This window comes from Rhinopithecus roxellana, chromosome 13, assembly GCF_007565055.1.
Source record: "Rhinopithecus roxellana isolate Shanxi Qingling chromosome 13, ASM756505v1, whole genome shotgun sequence".
NCBI classification, from domain to species: Eukaryota; Metazoa; Chordata; class Mammalia; order Primates; family Cercopithecidae; genus Rhinopithecus; species Rhinopithecus roxellana.
In genome coordinates, this window is record NC_044561.1 from 121,139,038 (window position 1) to 121,162,020 (window position 22,983).

Genomic DNA, 22,983 nt, shown 5'->3' on the forward strand with positions numbered 1-22,983 from the left:
TGGTGCGTTTTAGAACATGATGCGGAAGGGCAGAGGGCCCGCCACCATCTTTGCAAAAGCCTGGACCAGATGGCAGAAGCTGGGGTCGGGAAAGAATCTCAGAACTGCCAGATTCAGGTGTGGACGGAGAAAGGCATGATCCCAATGGGGAGAAGATGCACTCCAATCTAGTTCACCAGAAAGGGCTGGAAAAGGTTGGCTTTTTGTTGATGTTATTATTATTATTATTATTATTATTATTATTTTATTTTTTTTTTTTTTTTTTGAGACAGAGTCTCATTCTGTCACCAGGCTGGAGCACAGTGGTGCGATCTCGGCTCACTGCAACCTCTGCCTCCTGAGTTCAAGTGATTCTCCTACCTCAGCCTCACGAGTAGCTGGGATTACAGGCACCCGCCACCACACCCAGCCAATTTTTGTATTTTTAGTAGAGACAGGGTTTCACCATGTTGGTCAGGCTGGTCTCAAACTCCTGACCTCAGGTGATCCTCCCGCCTTGGCCTCCCAAAGTGCTGGGATCACAGGCATGAGTCACCTTGCCTGGACTATCTCTTTTGTTTAGGGAGCAAAAAATTCAATGTTTTTGAAGCCAGCTGCAGTCGGGGTTCCTGTCCATTGGATCTAAAGGCAATCTATTGCCATGAGCATCACACATCTTCAAGAGCAAACAGGGCAGCCAGAAAGTGCATTCCCTTGCTCAAGCAGAGCTCACACATCAACATCACCTCCTCAGAATCGAGGGGGACAGAGCTACAGTAGAATTGCTGGAGTGGAAGGAGATGCCCATTATCAGTTTTGCCAGAAACTGGCAAACTGCTCTTCAGAGTGGAGGGAACAATTTGCCATCATACTGCTAAGTGCATGTGATTTCCTGTTTTCCTACATTCTCACCAACATGTGGTGAGATGGGGTCTCTTCGTATTTGCCGTGGTCATGGCTGGGATGTGACAATGCACTGTTGGCTGCGTTTGCATTTTGCTATTACCAGAGAGGCTGAACACATGCTGCCACATTTTGATCTGTGAGCACAACTTACTGTGACATTAATCAGAACATTGGCCTGAGGTGGGCCGTGTGATTGTGCAAATCGTCATTGTCATTGCTAAATTTTTTTTTAATATTGTTTTTTAAAAATTGAGATGGGATCTCACTTTTTTTCCCAAGCTGGTCTCGAACTCCTGGCCTCAGGTGATCCTTCCACCTTGGCTTCCCAAAGTGCTGGGATTACAGGTGCGAGCCACTGCACCCAACCATCACTGCTAAATTTCCCAAGTGCCTACCGTGACCCTGTACCAGACACTGTTCTAATATATTTCATCTTCACAAAACTCCATGAGTTAAGTGACATTATTAACTGTGGTTGAGGTGGCCAAGACACAGAGGCTAAATAACTTGTCCAAGTTCATGCAGCCAGAAAGCAGCAGAGACTGGATTCGAACCCAGGCAAAGCTAATGCCCTCAACCACTCTGCAGAGAGCTGGGTGGTGTCTCATTCTGGGAACACTGTACAACTTTGACTTGTGGGTATATAAGTGATCACAGGCAGGGCAACGGCACATCAACTGCTGAACTGTGTTAAAGGATGACTATAAAACCTTTGTAAAAACTGAGGATGTGGCCGGGCACGGTGGCTCACACCTGTAATCCTAGCACTTTGGGAGGCTGAGGAGGGTGGATTGCTTGAGGTCAGGAGTTCGAGACCAGCCTGGCCAACATGGTGAAACTCCATCTCTATTAAAAATACAAAAAATTAGCTGGGCATGGTGGCGTGCACTTGTAATCCTAGTTACTGGGGAGGCTGAGGCAGGAGAATCGCTTGAACTCAGGAGGTGGAGGTTGCAGTGAGCTGAGATTGTGCCACTGCACTCCAGCCTGGGCAACAGAGTGAGACCCTGTCTCAAAAACAAACAAACAAACAAACAAACAAACAAAAAAACCTGAGGATGAAATTGATCCTTCCAAGGGTATTCATATCTGAGATCCAATCCCCCAAGTTGTAAGAAGCCATACAGAGAAATATTCATGAACAAATTGATATTTATCCTGCTTAAACTTAGCTTCTCTCATTTTGTCCTTTGTCAATCTCCATTGCAAACATGGGGCCATGCAAAGCAAGATCACTGCAAAATGAAATTGCAAATCTTTTAAAAGATGCAGGGTTTGTGAAATTAATTAAGATGACGCTGGAAGATACCTCAAAAAACACATGCAAATCCACTGACGAATAATTACCTGGTCTATAAAGATACTACATGAAGGAGAAGAGACTATTGAGAAGGATGATGAAGTATGAGATGCACTTCACAGGGGAAGATTCAGATGTCAAAGAATTAGGAGAGGCCCTTGAAAAAACTGATCAAATCTCAAATACTTTTGCAAAAATGTCCCTGGTGAAGTAAAGGATATCATCTTGTGCCATACATTTAAATTTGTGAAACACATTATATTCCTCCCTACACTTCATCAATTCACTTGCTTAAAGAATCAACTCATTAGTTACAGCTAGACCCAATCTTTGTTAAATATCATTAGATAAAACCTAACAGAAGGCCGGGTGCGTTGGCTCACGCATGTAATCCCAGCACTTCGGGAGGCCAAGGCAAGTGGATCACTTGAGGCCAGGAGTTTGAGACCAGCTCGGCCAACATGGCAAAACCCCATCTCTATAAAAAATACAAAAATCAAGTCAGGTGTGGTGGCAGGCGTCTGTAATCCCAGCTACTCAGGAGGCTGAGACAGGATAATCGCTTGAACCCAGGAGGCGGAAGCTGCAGTGAGCTGAGATTGTGCCAGTGCACTCCAGCCTGGGTGACAGAGCAAGACTCTGTCTTAAAAAAAGAAAAAAAGAGATGTAACATAAAAGAGTTATTCTTGAAATATCGTAGTCTCATTTCTAGATCAAATACCTTACTAAGTACATTAAAAGCACTATTTATTATGAAATGTGGGTCCACTTAAGTAGCATTTTTCTGGGGTCAGTCTTTCTTAGTTTGGGCTGATCTCTATTCAAACGACTATCACAAACACAAATGTCTAATAACCGTTAGGGTGGCCTAGACTTTACTTGTCCTTCAGTATCCATTTGCTTCTTCTCCCACAGTAAAATAATTTTCATCTGGGTAAATGTACACCTAGAATAAGACTACATTTCGCAGGCCCCCTTGCAGCCATGCATGGCCATGTGACTTGTTTCTCACCAATGGGAAATAAGGAGAAAGGGAGTCTGAGTCTCTGACCACTTCATAGATCAGGGCCACCAGAACTTGTAATTTTATTTGACATTCCCAGTCTCTCTCACACACACGGCCAAACTTAAATCCAACTGAACCAACTTTGCCAGGTGGCCACATGAATACAGGGTTTAATATGGCTGAAGACTCAGCAGGAACAATTTAGTTTTGGTCCCTGAGGGATTAAAAATTTACAATATATTCTAATATGGACGTACAAATCAATCTAAAAGGAAAAAAATAATCTAGAAGGTTTTGAAGTCATTATAGATTTTTGTCATTTTTCTTAATCAACACTGATCAGTATGACATATCATACAGTTGGATCTTTAAAATATTTCCACTTTAAACAACCACCTAATATAAAACTCAAACCTGAGCTTCCTAGCTGCCAAGGCAAAGAGGGAAAGTATACAGGGTATGTGGCTCTTATTATTTAATAACCAGGAGTACACCAGTTCATCAGACTAAACAGGTGTTTTCAGGTTCCTGAGTTCTGAAAGTAAGGCTGGAATGGGATTCCTTGTACAGAGTGGCATTCTAAACATAATGAATAAAATCCTCAGTGGCAGTTTTACAAACATGTAAATGTTCTCTGTGACTGGCTCTTTACACTTGACATTATGCTCCCAGTCTTCATGAGGGTATAATAATGAAGCATAGTTGAATAAAAGCACTTCTTTAGGGAGACAGCTTTTTGGTGACTTCCGTACATTCAAGGACAAGTTTGGGAAATCCACTTTAGAGAATGTTTATTCTTCAGATAGTTTGTTTTCTCATGTTGTCTGTAAGATTTTGGAACACTAGCCTTAAGCTCCCACCCTTGGCCCTCAGAATGTCACAGAATATGTGAGCTTCCTTTCAGTCTGATGAATACGATTTCCATGCCCCCTCTGAGTTCCCATGATCTTGCATTCCATTTTGATTATGCCACAAACACCTCACCTCTGGGCAGGTCTCTTTTTTGGGCTGCAGTGGCCCTGGCTGTGAAATGAGGGGGATTGATGAGAACAGGGTTAGGGTCTTTACTGATCTTCTGGCATCCAAAACGAAAAGTTTCTTTATAGACCTTTCACCCAGAGGTTGTGAAAACAGAGCCTGTGAGCCACACACTCACCCCTCAGACATATTTTTTTTGGCCCCCAGTATACATTAAACAAAAAGTAAGTTGTGCCGCATATTTTAAAATAATATTTTCAGTGAAATATTCAGACTTTAAAACATTTCAAGGTTGTCAATCTTGAGTGCATGGCTGTACTTTCTGGACCCAAGTTGCAGGTGCATCTTCAATAAGGGCCCACTGCTCTGCTGCGGGCCTGCCTGTCCTGCTTCTGCTAGCAATATCCAGGCCCTCCAACAATCTAGGGTGGTGGCCATGGTAACCTCTGACACATGTGGCTTTCTGCAGAGGCTCAGGGGAACCAACAGGTGGTTGATTCTGCACCATGGCACGCACAATATACAGGAACAAGGTATAGGAATGAGGTATTCCTAGTTCTTAGCAGAACATACTTTCTAGGTGATTCTGGCTGTGGGATGAGGCTGTAAGAAGACACACCTTACTGGCTTGCTCCCCACCCCAAAGCATCCCTGCCAGCCCACAATGTGTATCTGAGAGGCAGCTGCCCAGCCTCGAGGGCTGCAGGTTCAGGGCTGTGAACAGGGCTGAAGGAGGCGTCCATCCTTCCCTGGCGGCACTCCCACCCAAACAAACCCCTTGTCACTTGGATGCAACTTCCTGGGGTTGCAACATCTGAACCACAGTATCTGATTTCACAACTGCCGCAGCTTCTTACCCAAGGTGGGGAGTATTTATTTATTTTTAATTAAAGCAAGTTAAATTAATTGAGTCTAGAGGGTTTTGCAATAGGGCTGGATGTAAGTGACTATACTGTAATTGCATCTCTACCTCAGACAACCAGCCTGGCAGGTGAGCCTTCAGAGCCCACCAAAGACCTCCTGCAGGATAAGCAAACAGGAACCAGGTCACCCTCCACTGAGGACGACACTTGACGGGTGAGTGTGGACAGTCAACCACCACGTCAGCTTCTGCACCACCTTGGTTACCGCCACGTAGAGAGCGACCACACAGCCCCATATCTGTTCCCCTCCACGAATTCCCATCCCCCACCCCCATGTTTTGGAACCTTCTTCCAAGCTGATGGTTTGAAGTCAACACAACAGTCCCTGATGTGCTTAATAACAACGGAGGATGCAAACTCATGCACGGGCACCTTGTGGCCTCTCTGCACTATAATTCATATTTTGAAAAGACTCACTTTTTTGGGGAGGGGGACTCAAATTCCTTTGACAAGGTCACTTTGCATCACTACTGTAGGCAAATACATCTGTATTTCTCTAATACACACAGAAATAAATGCACAACTCTGAAATTATAAGAGAGTTGCTCTAGGAGCTATCCAGAATCATCTCGGGTACCGCAGTGGCGCACAGACCACACCCAGGGATGCCCGCCCCGGCTGTCACTCCCTTCCTGCACCCACCCCCGTCCCTGCTCACCTGTCCGGTAGCCGGTGCTATTGAGGTACACGGCGAAGGTGCGGCTCTCGTGCTGCGCCTGCCAGGAGGGCGAGGAGCAGTTCTCGTTGTTGGTGTAGGTGTTGTGGTTATGGACGTACTTGCCGGTGAGGATAGAGGAGCGCGAGGGGCAGCACATAGGCGTGGTCACGAAGGCGTTGATGAAGTGCGCCCCGCCCTGCTCCATGATGCGCCGGGTCTTGTTCATCACCTGCATGGAACCTGCAAGGTGAAGGTGGAAGTGAGGTGCAGGGCAGGAGACCCGGGGGGCACCGGCACTGGGGAGGACTCTCACCGCAGCATCCCTAGGTCTGGAGTGGGCACATTCTGCAGACCTATGGGGCAGACGGGGCAGGGGCCACTGGTGGCATTTGTGGACAGGGGCTACTGCTGCACGGTGGGACCGTCCAGCACCATCAGGGAGGACCCTGGATCTTGAGTCTGCCTGGACACTCCTGTGGTCCAGGTCTGGAGTCTGGAGGATTTTGCAATGGTGCTGGAGGTGCATGACTGTAAGTGCCTGTACTGTCACTGTCCTGTACTGTAATTGCATCTCTACCTGCAGGGCAGGTAAAAACCTGTTTATAAATGACCTGAGACTGGAATCAAACTGTTTCACAAATTTTAAACAGAACGTTGTTTTTGTTTTGTTTTTTCTTTCGGAAACCAACCACCACGTAAATTGAGGGAAGATTATACTTTGTTTTCTTTGGAACCTTCCCAAGAATTGTTTGCTCTTATTGAAATCTGGTCACGCCAACCTGGTGGCAAACCTTCTCCCTGAGTATTCCCTGGCTGGGGCGCCCTGCCATCAGCCACAAACCCTGCTGGCCTCTTGTCCACACCTTTCTTCGAGCCTGGAACCCATCAACCCTCACCCCAAATCCAACCCAACGGCCTAGTACACCTCTCGTAAGGAGCCTCTGGCACCACCCTGGCTGCCGGGCCTTGAGAGCTCTGAGCACTCTTGCAGCATGTGTCCTGAGTACTGATTATACCCCAGGCTTTGAGGTTTCGGTCATGCCTGCTCTTCTTTGTTTTCTTTTCTTTCTTTTTTTGGGGGGGGACAGTGTCTTGCTCTGTTGCCCGGGCTGGAGTGCAGTGGTATGATCTCAGCTCACTGCAATCTCTGCTTCTCAGATTCAAGATATTCTCCTGCCTCAGCCTCCCAAGTAGCCCCCATACCCGGCTAATTTCTGTATTTTTAGTAGAGACGTGGTTTCGCCATGTTGGCCAGGCTGGTCTTGAACTCCTGACCTCAAGTGATCTGCCTGCCTCTGCCTCCCAAAGTGCTGGGATTACAGTCATGAACCACCTTGTCTGGCCATGCCTGCTCTTGTTTCTCAACCAAGCTGTAAGCAGAGCAAGACACTTAGGAAGAAAGGAAAGAAGGAAGGAAGCAAATGAACGTGTGTGGGAGCCCTACTGTGTGCAGGCCACGGTCCCAGGAGGGCAAAGGCTGTGTGCTCCACTCAGTGCTGAATCCTCAGCACTGCTGCCGTGTGACACACAGTGGATACTCAACATAGGTGTGACAAGTGCATACTCAATTGTATGCTGTGGTTGGTGCCCAGACCTTTAGTGATTTGATGGAAACATTCCATGGAAATCCTCTCTCTTCCTTCTACGGCCATCCCTGGATTTTCCCCTTTTCCTTGCAGTTCTTAAGGTGTGCAGCAGGTTGAATGGTGCTCCCGTCCCCTAAAGATAAGACCATGTCCTAATTTCTGGGGGCTGTGAACATGACTATATTTGGAAAGAGGGTGATATGGTTTGACTGTGTCCCCACTCAAATCTCATCTTGAATTGTGGCTCCCATAATTCCCACGTGTTGGAGAGGGATCCGATGGGAGACAACTGAATCATGGGGGTGGTTTTCCCCATACTGTTCTCTTGGTAGTGAATACGTCTCACAAGATCTGATGGTTTTACAAAGGTTCTCCCTTCTGCTTGGTTCTCATTTTCTCTTGCTTGCCACCATGTAAGTAAGATGTGCCTTTCACCTTCTGTCATGGCCCTGAGGCCTCCCCAGTCACATGGAACTGAGTCCATGAAACCTCTTTTTCTTTCTAAATTACCCAGTCTCAGGTATGTCTTTATCAGCAGCATGAAGACAGACTAATACAGGGGGTCTTTGCAGATGTAATTAAACTGAGGATACTGAGGTGAGATTTGTTCTGGATTCCCTGGGTGGGCCCTAAATCCAGTGACAGGTGTCCACATAGGACACAAAGTGGAGAAGACGCACAGGCACAGAGGGGAAGGCCACATTCAAAGGGAAGCAGAGACTAGAGGGATGCACATACAAGCCAAGGAACAAGGAACTCCTAGGGTCCCAGGGCTGAAAGAGGCAACGAAGGGCTCTTCCCTAGAGCCTTCTGAGGAAGCACAGCCATGCTAACACTTTGATTTCGGACTTCCGGCCTCCAGAACTGTTGAGAGAGTATATTTCTGTTGTTTTAAGCCACTCAGTTTGTGATTTGTTAGGACAGCAGTGGGAAACCAAAACAGGGTCTACCAGGCATGTGAAGGCTGTGATCCCACTCACTTAGCAACCCCCTAGAGAACTGAAAACAAGCATCAGACCCACCACAGTCTCCTGGGGATCTGGGGAGGGCCCTCTGCTCACCAATCAGCTGCTTCTACTTTCAATTTTTACCACCAATCAAGGCACCAAGGTCTCACCCTTGAGGTCCCAGGATTGCACATTGGCCGCCCTCCCACCTCCTGGTCTCTGCCTCAGCCGTACCCCCAGCCTGGGATGCTCCCACTCCTCCAGTCACAGGGCTACCTCTGTCTTCTTCAAAGTATTGATCAGATACCACCTTCTTGGAGAGGCCCTTCCCTGGCCTGTATTGAAACTGCCTCCCCCAACCCATAGCACTCTCCACTCTGCTTCCCCACTCCGTGTTTCTCCACAGCAGTTACTGTCCTCAAACGTTAAGTCATTTTGATTTCACTTATTTGCGCGTTGCTGCCTTCACCAGAGCACTCCACAAGGGCAGGGACTTAGCCTACTTTGTTCATTGCCTAGCACAGTGCCTGGCACATCATGTGCTCAACAGATACCAGCTAAAATAACACATCAATACTATCTTACACTCTTGGGTTTTCATATCTCAGGAGTCCAAACCAGTTAATGTCCACAGATCTGTGTTGGTGTCTTGTAGAGTGGATTTTAAAAATTTGACATTAATAGCATCACACAGAATATCTGCTCTCCAGTTTGCCACACTCCCCTGCACTCCCTACAGTCTTACGCCACCTGCACCCACTCTCATTACCTGCCCGACCCCTGAACACTTGGGTGTTGCAACCTTCTGGTATATCTAGGGAATTGAGAGCGCTCCAACTTATTCCTGCGGAAGAGGGCAGTCTTCTATGCCGACAATAATCATTATAATTAATAGTGGCGACTATCACTGGCGGAATGCTTATGGCAGGGCTGAAGACACTCATCACTTAATTCGGCCAATGGCCCATTTTACAGAACAGGGAACTGAACCTGGGGAGCTGAATGACTGGCTAAGGCTGCACAGCTGGGCAGGCAGCGAAGACTCAAACCCAGTAGAGGCGGGGTGTTGAGTTTCACATTCACAAAACATTGCTGTCACACGGGAGGTGGTAACAGTGTCCTGAGGAAGTACAGAGAGGTCCCCATGCTCTTGGTCCCCTCTTGGCTTCAGTTAAGCTCAGAATGGTCCCTTGGTGACCCAGAAGGGGGCCACCTAGTGGTGACTTCACCAGGCACACCAGTGGTGGGGCGGCACAGAGTTACATCATCAAACACCAGGGACACTGGTGGTGTGAAAGGCCGCTTGGAGCTCCAGGCAGGAGGTGGCATTGCCTTAGGTTAATTGCGTGGCTTGGTTTCCTTCTATTTAGGGCAAGTAACCTCAGCTTTTCCTTTAGGGTAGTGGAAATCCTTTTAAAAACAACAACAAACAATTACAGCCAATTTTTAAAAAGTAAAAGTACAAGTGGCACACAGATATATGATGAAAATTGTGAGGGAATGATTAGAATTTGGCAATCACTGGCTTGGTACAACTGGGACCTGACATCCCTTGAAAAGTGGCTTGGTACAACCCTGACATCCGTTGATGTCATCTGGCTGTCAATTAGACCTCGAGTGCCACACCCACAGCCGAGCCCTGATGTCATCGTCCCTCCAGCTCCTCCCAAAGCCAGTCCCCTTTCCTCTGGGTACTCGGGCAATCATCTTGGCTACGATTCCTCCCATCTTTCAGTTCCCACATCCAATCTATTAGCAAAGCCTGTTTCTCTATTCAATGTAAGCATCCACGGTCGGACCCTTGCCACCTCCCCCGGGGGCCAGGCGATCATCCTCTCTCCCTGAAATCAGGCCAATTGCTTCCTGATTGGATTCCAGTCACTTATTCCCCATGGTGCAGCCAGAGTCTCCTCTCCTGACACTCTTCGGGGCTCCTGCTCACTCAGAGGAGCCCAAGTCCTTCAGGCCATCCACAGAGAGTGGTGGGACCCAATTCCCTTCCTCCCTAACCCCATCCCCCTCTCCGCCCACTCTCTGCAGCCACAGGGGCCTCCCCTCCGTCCGCAGACTGACCAGGCGTGCTCCCATCCCAGAGCCTTTGTCCTACTGTTCCTTCTGCCTGGAACACCTCTCCCCCAGAGCCCTGCAGTAGCGCCCTCACCCCCTTCTTGTCTTTAGAGTTCCTTTCTCCGTGGAGCCTTCCCTGGCCCCCAATATTTTCAACCCTGCACTTATCATCTAACACACGATATACTTTTATGTGTTTATCTACTGATCCCGTCTGCTGTCCCCTGTGACTTCTGATGGCTCCACAGCTCTAGCCCCAAAACCTAGAACAGTGCCTGGCACGCAGCGGGTGCTCATAAATGTTTCTTAAATGCATGAGTCCAGGGCACCCCAAGTGGAATCAATCCTTTGCTCCCTGGTCCCAAACGCTAAGGAGAAAGGACGAAGCAGCTGGTAGTGACGGCTCAGCCTCTCTCAGTCTCCAGAGCCTGCAGAAAGGACAGACGCTGGCCACCCATCCGACTGGTCAGACCCTTCTGGCACGAAACCCAGGGCAGGCCATCACCTGATGAAATCACCTGCAGTCCACAGCCCCCAGTGCTGCCTTGGCAAACAGTGAACAGCCTCCAGAGACATTTCTTGTTTTTAATGGGCTCAGATCCAGGGTCTTGAAATGCTTAAATCTCCTTCCTCCTCATTCCAGAGGAAGCGAGCTGTGGGGTGCTCCTGGCCGGCACTCACCCTCCCCAAATCAGCTGGCGGAGGAGCGCTGTGTCAATCCACAAGCAAAGGATAACAGTGCCCCGGAATGACAGCAGCATCTGTGCATGGGCAGTATTACGTGCTAAGCCTCCCCTCGGGGACAGTAACCTGCTTTATTAAAACTGCCATAGCGACAAGGCTGTGTAAACCCACATCTCTAACACAAAAAAACATATGATCTCATCCCCTTGCCCAGCCCCGGCCCTAATGCAGAAGGACAGCTCCGATGGGAGGGAAGGACCTGAACGACACGGCCACACAGAAATGAAAAGGCCAGTTTTCAAGCTTTTCAATGCAGCCAGGCCAGCCAACCTCAACTTCTTCCGTCCAACATAAACCTGGGGACATGCAGACAAAAAAAGCCCCGGTTTCTTTCCATAACCAAGCTTTCCCACTACACCAGGCAGAGGGTGAGGTCACTCTGACACCTCTGTGACTCCGATGGGCTGGAGAGGCCTCACCCCCACCTCCATCAGTTGGGATTTAAATTTGGGGGCCCAAACCACCCAATTGCCAGAATGCGGTTTCTCCCATGACACTCCTGAACTGCTTCCCCATTCAGAGTGGCTTTTTGGGGGCCTCTCTGTGTACCACTGTGCTATCATTTGTTTGATATTTTTAATTAACGTGATTTAAGAAAAAACCCTTTAATCTCAATCCAAGTTAACTACTTTGAGTTAGAGAATTAAGGTGCGAGTTATATATATATATTTATTTTTTGAGGCACCATCCAGTAAGTCCATCAGTGATAAAATCAATGTGTTGCTGATCTGCCACAGATGATGACGTTGCCAGTGTCATAGGAAATGCTGAATGAATTTGCTCTTCTAAAGGTCTAAGTCAGAGCAAACACTATCTATGGGGACTTAGCAAGGTGCCAGGGAGTTTCAGGATTTAAAACATGACCCCGGCCGCCCCCCTCTTTTTTTTTTGGCGATTCCTGAAGTTTAGGTGGCTCGTATCTGCTGGAGGCCTGGTTCAGCTGGGAGCAGGGGCACCCCGCACCCTTCCTAGACAAATCCCTGCAGCCCTCAACTTGGGTGATTTTGATGTATAACTAATGAGATGATGCCTTCCTATGACTAGTTTCTTAAAATTATAGACATATATAAGGCCAGGCGCGGTGGCTCAAGCCTGTAATCCCAGCACTTTGGGAGGCCGAGACGGGAGGATCACGAGGTCAGGAGATCAAGACCATCCTGGCTAACACGGTGAAACCCCGTCTCTACTAAAAAATACGAAAAAAAAAACTAGCCGGGCGAGGTGGCAGCGCCTGTAGTCCCAGCTAGTCAGGAGGCTGAGGCAGGAGAATGGCGTGAACCTGGGAGGTGGAGCTTGCAGTGAGCTGCTGAGATCTGGCCACTGCACTCCAGCCTGGGCGGCAGAGCAAGACTCCGTCTCAAAAAAAAAAAAAAAAAAAAAAAAAAAAAAAAAAAAAATTATAGACATATCATTAGAGTCTGTGATGGCAGGGCCTCCTAGGGAAAGCAGCGGAAGGAAGAATGGGGCAGGGAGACAAAGGCAGAGTCAGTAAACTCAGGACATCGACTTAAATTCATTCTAATCACTGGTTTCTCTGTCTGGACTATTGCAGTAGGCTCCTAAGCTGTTCTTCTATTCTCCGTTTGGTGCCCAGAGGCCTTTGTTTCTTTTGAGACAGGGTCTCACTCTGCTGCCCAGGCTGGAGTGCAGTAGTGTGATCACAGCTCACTGCAGCCTTGACCTCCCCAGGGTCAGGTGATCCTCCCACCTCCAACTCCCGAGTAGCTGGAACTACAGGTACACACTACCACACTCAGCTAATTTTTGTATTTTTTTGTAGAGATGGGGCTTTGCCACATTGCGCGGGCTGGTCTTGAACTCCTGGGCTCAAGTGATCCTCCCGCCCTGGCTTTCCAAAGTGTTGGGATAACAGGAATGAGCCACTGTGCCTGCCTGGCCAGGACTCCTTTTAAAACAGTCAGTGAGATCATCATATTCGTTTGCTCTTTGTCTTCCAGTGACCGCCTGCCTCACTCAGGGTAAAAACCAAAGTCCTCCCTCTGTTCTATAAGGTCCTCAGTGATCTGGACACTCACTCGCCCCAACTACAACTCCTACCACTCTCTCTCTCAAGCTTCCTCTGCTCCAGTCATGTTGAGCTCCTTGCTGTTCCTCAAACACACCAAGCATGCTCCTCCCTCAGGACCTTCACACCTGCCACTCCTCAGCCCAGACTAAGTCCCTCATTGCCTTCAGGTCTCTGCAAATATCACCTTCTCAGCAAGGCTTTCTCTGGACTGTGCTGATTAGAATCATGCCATCCCCTTCCTTCTTGCCTTTTGCTGCTCTTCCTGGTGCTTCTGTGTGAGTAAATGAAGAGTAAACATTCTTAGGGCACACGCGGGCTACAGATGGTGCCTTTGGGGTGAGTGGTGTACGTGGTGGGTGGGGCTATCTTTGCTTTGCATTACTTGGATATTTTAAAGCTTTGCTTGTGTAATCTTATTGATTGTTTTGAGATGGAGTCTCCCTCTGTCTTCCAGGCTGGAGTGCAGTGGCGCGATCTTGGCTCACTGCAACCTCCACCTCCTGGGTTCAAGCGATTCTCCTGCCTCAGCCTCCCAAGCAGCTGGGATTACAGGCAAGTACCACCATGCCCGGCTATTTTGTCTTGTTTTGTAGTTTTGGTAGAGACAGGGTTACACCATGTTGATCAGGCTGGTCTTGAACTCCTGAATAAATAAAAAATAAATAAAATAAATGCAGCAAGAGGGCCACAGGTTTCTAGAACAATGGGAGAGTGCAGGATTTGGCACACCTAGCATTCTTGCACCAGTCTGCAGGCCTGTCTGTGTGCTACCCCTATGTGAAACGGGTCCTGGGATTTAGGGGAAAAGGGCACACAGTGGTCTTTCTACAGATGACCGAGAAACATAGGACACTCTCTGTTGTGGCTACATATCACCAGCTACACTCTACCTGGGGCCAGTCTGCTCCCAGGGGCCTCCAAGCTGTGCATTCTTTCCTTGAGGAGAGGGACCTTAAGGTCCACCTGGCACGGGGCAGGCTGAGGATGAAGGGGGCACCACACACCCCTCTCCAGGCCACATCCTTCTCCTGATTCCTCTCTTACCTGTTTTGTTTTGTAGTTGAAATGGTTCCACTGCTACAAATGAATGTGTGTATATAACGCACACACAAACACAGGCACGTACACACATCGGTCCTAGACTGAATCACCAGGCCCTTTTTCATCTGTAGACTTTGGATGCCAAAGAGCAAAGAATTGAGAGACCAAGAATGAAGTGTGAACTGCCTTAAATCACTGACTTTCTTTGAGCCTCAGCTTCCCTGTCTGTAAAAACACAGCCCATAGATAACTTTAGGTATAAGGTTTGACTATGAAATTCTAGGATAGATTCTAGAACCTATCGCTATGTCACCATACCTAATAGGATGAAAAGGATTTTCAGTCAGAAGGCCTGATTCCAAATCTTGATTTTTGCCACTTCCTATTAACCAGGTACCTTGTGCAAATGATTTAGCCACCCTGTACCTCAGTTTCCTCATCTGCAAAGCAGGGAAAATAACAATGCCTTCTTCTCAGGGTTGTTATGAGTTTTGAGGAAAAAAAAAATATATATATATATGGTTTTCAGTTCAATGTTTGACATACAGAAAGTACTTAATGCATGTCAGCTTTATTTATTTATTTGAGACAGAGTTTCTCTCTTGTCACCCAGGCTGGAGTGCAATGGCATGATTTCGGTTCACTGCAACCTCTGCCTCCCGGGTTCAAGTGATTTTCCTGCCTCAGCCTCCCAAGTAGCTGGGATTACAGGCTCCCCCCACCATGCCTGTCTAATTTTTTGTATCTTTAGTAGAGACAGTGTTTCACCATGTTAACCAGGCTGTTCTTGAACTCCTGGCCTTAAGTGATCCACCTGTCTTGGCCTCCCAAAGTGCTGGGATTACAGGAGTGAGCCACCGCACCTGGCCGCATGTCAGCTTTTCCACAAGTATCGTCTCACACGGAGTTAAAAAACGGAGTCCCTCTAGACTAAATCTTGTCTGCATGTGTGTTTGATTTAGGTCTGCCCAAAAGGAAAGGATTTTACAAGTTGAATGGCCTTTTTCTTAAATTGTGAGATTTCACATCAATGCAGCTTTCTGGCTTTGCTTGAAAAATGCAAAGATCTGGCTTTGATGGGCCCACAGTGGGCTGGACCCGAGTAGCGAAGGCCCACTTGAGAAGGTCCTCCTCTGGTCTTCCACGGCCCCTACCATGTCTACTTCCTCCTTGCCAGCACCTCCCTGGCCCGGTGGGCATGCAGTTTGCAACCCTTAGCTGATTCAATTCCAAGTGAAGGGAGCAGCTAAATAAATCTGCAAAGGTAATAGTCTACTGGGGCCCAGAGACCTGCAGAGAACAGGCATTCAGTGGGGAGGCTTCCCGAGAGGCTGCAGGGTCACGTACAGGTTGGAACAGAGCCTTGACCCGGACAGGTAGGGGATGAAGAGGGCCATAAGGTCGAGCCACAGGTGGGGAAGAACCTGTGTCCTGCACTGTCCTCTGGTTACTGGTGTCCACCTAACAGGCTGGAATTCATTTAGCAGCCCTCTCCTGGCCCTCAAATGTCCCTGGAATGTCTGCAATGCTGTAGGATCAGCTTGTGCGCTCCCTACCATGCCCAAGGCAACACGTGTGAAAGGGCTGCAGCAGGCTGGGCCCCTCAGATCTGACCGACTGCCCCAGAATAGCTCTGTATCTAGCAAAGGGGAGAGAAAGGCCTGAGGCACAAACAGCAGAAATCGGCAGCCACACTTGGGCAAGGGAATCTCTTATTTTTCACCTAGTAATGTGTTCACTGCTGCCGGTGGCAACTCTTGCTGTGCCTGTAACTCAATCCAGAATAATTACACTGGATTCCGGGGACCTGTTTCTCAGAGGATGTTGTTTTTCTTTTGATGGTGCAAAGGTGAGCCATTCCCGACTCTTGGACATTACAAAATAAAGTCAAATGTTACTGCTGGTTTCAGCTACAAAAAGCCAAGCCTCCAAATCGGTTCCTAAACCCAAAATCAATTAAGCAGATGTCGAAGAGGCAGGACTGAGATTCTATTAATAAGCATCGAGTTGTCAGAGAGACCATGCAGTTAATTTTTTCTCCATTGCTTTCTGCTGCCTCTGGTTGTAGAAGTTCCTGGGAGAAAATTCTGCTATGGTAATTGTCAACCACAGCAGGGAGGTGGCAGAGCACACATGGGAAAGGGCAGGGCTTGGGTGTAATTGACGGGGCTCTGCAATGATTGGTCATTTCCTCTCCGTGAAGCTCCACCCAGAAATATTCCTCTAACTCTTGAAACGCTAGGATCACCATCCCTGGGAGGGTTATTTATTCAGTGGGGCAGGGCTTCCAGGGTGTTTTCCCCACTTTTCAGAAGGGGCTACGCAGAGCTGCCACCCAGCCACAGGCCTGGTGGGTGATGTTTGCAAAGCAGCTTAATGTCCACCCTTCCCCACCTCTCCCAATCTGTTCCTCCTGCCCCCGCCTTCCCGTCTCTGTAAATGGCACCACCATCTGCCCAACAGCTCAGCCAAAAACCTAGGAGTCATCCCCGATTCCTCTTCCCTCACCCGCCCACTCACGATCTATCAAGCAAACCCTGCCGACCTTCCAAGCAGCACCGGAATCCACCCACCTCTCAGACTCTGCAGCGCCCCGTCCTGCTCCGTGCCACCAGCATCTCCCACCTGGACCGTTGCAACCACCACCTGATCTCCCTGCTTCCGCTCTTGTCCCTGGGCCACCCTCTTCACCCACAGAGGGGTGTACCTCTGAGAACATGCATGCATAGCAGATCAGCTCAGAACATTCTGGGGTCCTTCCATCGGGCTTGCAATCAAATCCAGACCCTGCTGCACAGCCTGCTGGGGACCATCGGGTCTCCCCTGTCTGCTCTCTGCCCCCTTCCCCATCCTCCTCCCCTTCATTCCCCGGTCCTGCTGCCCTCCTCCAAGGTCCTGGCAAACCTGTTCCTGCCACAGGGCTCTTGCACGTGCCGTGCTTCTGCCTCGGGTTTCCACGTGAACATCTAAACGTTTCCTCATGACGCAGGTCTCCCCAGTGTTCGGCCACACAGCCACACCTCCCACTGCTGGAGGAGTGTCCCACTCGCTGGGACACTTGCTCCTGATCTCCAATGTGGCTGAGACCCTCAGTTGCTCACCAGTATCTCTTTCCCCTTCTTCCTCTGATCAGGCCCTGACTTTATTTTCAATGCACCCATCTAGGAGACATTTCCCAGATTCCCTTACGGCCAAAGATGTGCCAGGAGCCTGCCTGTGGCCTTCCAGCCCTGCTCTCTGTCCAGTTCTCCACCCCAGGGCACTGGCCTGGAGGTGCTGGTTCAACAAGCCCCTTCACTCTCTGGGCTCTGGGTTGGATTTCACTGACAAGGGCCCCTGGCAGAAGAATAGCGAAAGAAGAAAGTGAGGTTGGCAGAGAGATTCCTCCACCTTCCTCTCCGTGGTGCCAACAGAGGGTGACCGCTCTTGTGAGGTGACCCTCTGTGTCTCCGGGTTCCAGTAACCTCTTGTCCCACTGATGCTAATTAGCCTGGGGCACTGCATTAGCCCTAGTGGTTTCCTCGCACTTGCTCACACTTTAGCAAAAAACACTTAAACCCGGCCGGGCGCGGTGGCTCAAGCCTGTAATCCCAGCACTTTGGGAGGCCGAGGCGGGTGGATCACGAGGTCAGGAGATCGAGACCATCCTGGCTAACATGGTGAAACCCTGTCTCTACTAAAAATACAAAAAACTAGCCGGGCCTGGTGGCGGGGGCCTGTAGTCCCAGCTACTCGGAGGCTGAGGTGGGAGAATGGTGTGAACCCGGGAGGCGGAGCTTGCAGTGAGCCGAGATCGCGCCACTGCACTCCAGCCTGGGCGACACAGCGAGACTCCGTCTCAAAAACAAACAAACAAACAAAAAAAACCCCACTTAATCAGCCTTTGAATGATTCAAATTTGCATGTACTTTATAATTCTTGCTGAGATCAAGTGGCTAAGTAAATAAGATCTATTCGTGTTGCATGTGACTTCTGAAGTGGGTTCTTTTTTCTTTATCTTGCCCTTCTGCCTCTGCTTCCTTTTTCTTGCTGCCTAGAATGTGGCTGTGACAGCTGGAGCTCCAGCAGCTGTTCTAACCACAAGGTGACTTTGCAGATGGAAGCTACGCAGTAAGTATGACGGAACAGAAAGGCAGAGGAGGAGCTTGGGTCCCTGATAACCTTGAAGCCACCAAGCCAGTCCTAGACTGCCTACCTCCAGACATCTGTATAATTCTGTCTTGTTTAAGCCATGTTATTTTATGTTTGCTTTTACATGCAGCCAAATCTAATCCTGATACACTTAACTTCCAGAACTCAAGTGATCTCCCAAATGTTGCTGAACTGAAAAAAAATCATCTAACAGGAATGTGCTTGGCAAGCTGAACACCAGTGTGGGTCCAAATGAGCCTCTCTTCTTTCTGAGATAACCTGCATCCACATGTTTTTCCTCCTCTAGTGATCAGTGGCAGGAAGGCCAGGAGGTGGGATCTCAGAGAAGCTGAGCTGGAAGTTAGCACCGATCTGGTGTCTGGAATCTGGGCATGCTGTCCTGGGCTTCCAGCCATTTGACCCCTACAGAGAGTACTTGAGCCTGCGATTTGGAATTGATCTCCTGGATATCAGTCTGTGGCACAGGGTGTGGTTTCCTTGTGTTCACAGATGGAAAGTGGAAAACAGGAGGCCGGCCAGACCTCTGCTACGCCTTTCTTTCAAAAGCCTGCCTCTCCCACTGGACAGCTCTCCAGGCTGGATCCCTGCAACTTTCAGGATCTGGGAAGAGTCTCAGATTCAGCGAAGCACAAATAAGCACACAGTTTGTATACGATCCCCACCCTCCCCTACTCTAAGCCCACCCAGGCCTGGGCCTCTCTCCTCAACGTCTGACTGATGTGGCTGCCTATTGGACAGTTCCTGTTGGCTTTTCACAGGCACCTGCAACTTCCCAGGTCCAGAACAGAGCTTTCTTTACTTATTGATTGGTTTGTTGATTTATTGATTGAAACACAGTCTCATTCTGTTGCCAGGCTGGAGTGTAGTGGTGCGATCTCAGCTCACTGCAACCTCCGCCTCCCAGGTTCAAGCAAATCTCCTGCCTCAGCCTCTCGAGTAGCTGGGACTACAGGTGCGTGCCACCAGGCCCCACTAATTTTTGTACTTTTAGTAGAGATGGGGTTTCACTATGTTGGCCAGGATGGTCTCGATCTCCTGACCTTGTGATCCGCACATCTCGTCCTCCCAAAGTGCTGGGATCACAGGCTTGAGCCACCGCACCCGGCCCAGAGCTTCTAACCATGGCTTTCCCCATCTGTATACACAGAAAATCCATTCTCATGGTTTTTCAGGCCACAACCTTGGAGTCATTCTCAACTCTTCTTTCCCATCCCACATCAGTTCCATCAGCAGCACTTGTATCAGCTCTACCTTTGAAATATGACCAGCACTTACTACTTTCCTCACTCTGGTCTGAGCCACCGTCATCTCATGCCTGGACCACTGCAACAGACTCCTCACTGGGCTCATCTCACACGTGGACTGTTGCAGTAGACTCCTTACTGGACACCCTGCTCTCACTACACCTATTCAGTCTACTCTTCTAGAGGCGTCCTTGGAAGACACAAATCAGGTGGTGTTCCTCCTCTGCTCAATGTCCTCTATTGGTGTCCATCTCACTCAGAAAGCCAAAATCCTCCTCCCATTCAAAGGCTCATGCCCTGCACGGTCCATCCAACCACCACCTCCCCATTACTGCTCACTTTTCCTGCTGTCCTTGTGCACACTGCTCTGGCCTCTTTGCTGCTCTGAGCCTGCTGGCACAGTATCTACCTCAGGGCCTTTGCACACACTGTTCCCTATGTCTGGAGTGCTCTTCCCCAGGGAACCCCCTTGACTGGTTTCCTTACCTTCTTTGCTCAGATTTCCCCTTCCCAATGAGACTACCCTATAGAAAATCTTAGTGATTCTTTTCTCCACCTTTCTCCTGGTTGATTGCCCCTCCTAGCTTCCCCTCCTGGATTTATTCTCCTCCTCACTTTGTGCTCTCTTGTGTACTATAGATTCGACGTGTCTTGTTAACTCTTACATTAGAATGTAAGCTCTGTTTAGTTTGTTTGCTGTTGGATCTCCTTTGGCACACAGTAGGTGCTCAGGAAACACCTGCTGAATGAATGAGTCTGGTCTCTGAGCAGCTGCTTCAGAGAGCGCCACGTGAGGGTGTCACAAGCATCTCTCTAAATGGATTGCACACCAGCTACCTGCCTTCTTCTGGTGCCAGCTTCTGAATTTTCCTTTAGGGAACCTGCTCTATCCCAATCCCAGTCCTCGTGGTTCAAGTGGGGTTGGCTCCAGTCCTGGCTCCAGGAACATGCACATGACTCCATCCGGCCAACCACTGTGTTCCATTCCCCTGAATCTGGTTGACCAGAAGTCCCAGACAGTGTCAGACCAAAAAGACTCAATTTGGGGACTGTCTTCTAGGTGAGAGCAGCTCTCTTTCCACAGGGTCAGTTTGCACCTGTATGGTGTTCATGTGGGTCTAGCAATGCCAAGAACGCTGCCTGGAGAGCTGGCCTGAGAGTGAAGCCAACTTGGAGGAAAGCTGAGATCAGGGAGAGATGGAGGGACAGAGGCCATCCAGAGACAAAGCTTCTGGATCTAACCGCACCTGCAGCTCAGTGTATACTTGGACTTACTTATATGAGTCCAATAAAGTCCCCTTTTTGTTTCCTCGATCCTGCTTGAGTTGGGTTTACATCACCCGTAACGGAGAGAATCTAGGCTGACAGACAGTGGTTGTGACACACGCGTTTTTAACATCCAGTGGAATGCTGGTTCCCCTGGTACTTTTGCAGGTCCCAAAACCACCACTCAGTTGCTTTTTGCAAGCCATGATGGTGCAACTCTGTTCATCGGCAGAGGCAGTAACAGCAGAAGAACCCATGGCAAACTTGATTGACAACTGCCACTCAAATGATGGGATATGTCGCCATGCCAGGCTCACATACCTGGCAGAGTGGGCGCCAGCTCACCCCACTGTCAGCCAGAGGAGACTCTACAGTAATGTTGCTGTTCAGTGCCATGAGGCACTTAGATTTTAATGTCATTTTGATATGTAAAGCTTGCTATAGACAAACAGTACTGTGGCATTGGCCCAGGGTGCTCTAACAGACGATGGCTTTAACAACCCGAGTGAGAGCAAACTGTCACACATACGACAGGTGCCAGGTATTCAGTCCTCACAAGAATGCCAGGGAGACAGATCATCTCCACTTTATAGATGAGTAAACTGAGGCACAGAGAGGGCAAGTCTTTCCCAAGGGCACACAGTCAGTGGCAGAGTGAGGATTTGAACCCAGTGGCTAATGAGACAGCTCTTACCCTTGCAACTTTGCTCAGAGTATTCTCCTTTAGAGATGTTCTGAAAGGCTGGGGGCAGCAGCTCACACCTGTAATCCCAGCACCTTGGGAGGCCGATGGGGGCGGATTGCTTGAGCTCAGGAGTTTGCAACCAGCCTGAGCAACATGGCAAAAACCCATCTCTAAAAAAAAAAAAAACAAACAAAAAAACAAAACCAAAAAAATTAGCTGGGTGTGATGGTGTGCACCTGTAGTCCCAGCTACTTCAGGGGCTGAGGTAAGAGGATTGCTTAAGCTCAGGAGGTTGAGGCTGCAGTAAGCAGTGATCACGCCACTGCATTCCAGCCTGGGTGACAGAGCGAAACCTTGTCTCAAAAAATATAAACAAACAAATAAAGATGTTCTGAAAGGCAAAGAATTCTTTTGAAATGCAAACATCAGGCCAGGCATGGTAGCTCACATCTGTGATCCCAGCATTTTGGGAGGCCAAGACGGCGGATTGCCTGATGTCAGGAGTTCAAGGCCAACCTGGCCAACATGGTGAAACCCCATCTCTACTAAAAATACAAAAATTAGCTGGGCATGGTAGCAGGCACCTGTAATTCTAGCTACTTGGGAGGCTGAGACAGGAGAATCACGTGAACCCAGGAGGCGGAGGTTGCAGTGAGCCGAGATCGCACCACTGTACTCCAGCCTGGGTGACAGAGTGAGACTCTATCTCAAAAAGAAGTGCAAACACTGCATGTAGTCTCGCGGGGCACACTTCAAATCTGACCATCTGTGGGACCCCTAAAAGGCAACCATCTCTGCCTGGTGTGAACGCTCAGGAAAATGAGCACTAGGGAATCCACCCCGATATTCTGGGGTTTGGAGTCTGGCTGTATCCTTAACCCTCTGACACAAGAGCCACCAGCAAGTGGTGCCCATGTAAGTGGGGCTCTCACATCAAAAGCTTGATAAAGTTCTTCTCTTTTCTAGTCTCTATCCTGCTGATCAGGTCAAGAAGAAAGTCTGGCAGGTGCTACTTCACCTTTAACGCTGCTTCTGAAACTGCCCATCACCCTCATTACAGCAGAGCCACACCGGCTTCGTGGGAGGCAGCATCTTGCTGACATTTAAAAACACTACTTGGTTTTCACTGTGTTTGGTTTTGCAGTGATCCTTTACCGAAGGCAATGTGTATTGTTTTTTTCCCTTACAGTCAGAATTTGGAGGTTTCCTTTAAAATAATATTTAAGCGTCAAAAATAAGTCCAGTTAAAGAAATTCTCAAGTCATACATGAGAACTGGGATGCTGCAAAAATTCTCTTGCTCCAGGCCAGAAACATGTAATCCTCTTGGTGTCTCAGAGCCTGTCGGAGCCCCAGAGGCTCCCCAGAGGTTTAGATCAAATTAAACCAGTAAACCCTGGCAGAGCCCAAAGATTCTACAGCCTCCCTGAACAAAGGACGTCTGCGAATGAGACCTTCACCTCCACGTGCTTC

General features: G+C 48.8%; 1 protein-coding gene across 7 annotated transcripts in view; it reads right to left on the minus strand.

Moving 5' to 3' along the window:
• The window catches only part of SULF2 (sulfatase 2), a 138,086-nt gene that overhangs the window by 81,976 nt on the left and 33,127 nt on the right, over window positions 1–22,983 (minus strand). For all 7 annotated transcript variants that reach the window (XR_004052747.1, XM_030915277.1, XM_030915275.1 and 4 more), the window contains exon 3: window positions 5,751–5,990. Coding sequence is in view for 6 of the 7 variants with exons in the window: in XM_030915277.1 (XP_030771137.1) it covers window positions 5,751–5,990 (240 nt within the window). In the remaining variant the exon portion in view is untranslated. The remainder of the gene's footprint in view (window positions 1–5,750; window positions 5,991–22,983) is intronic.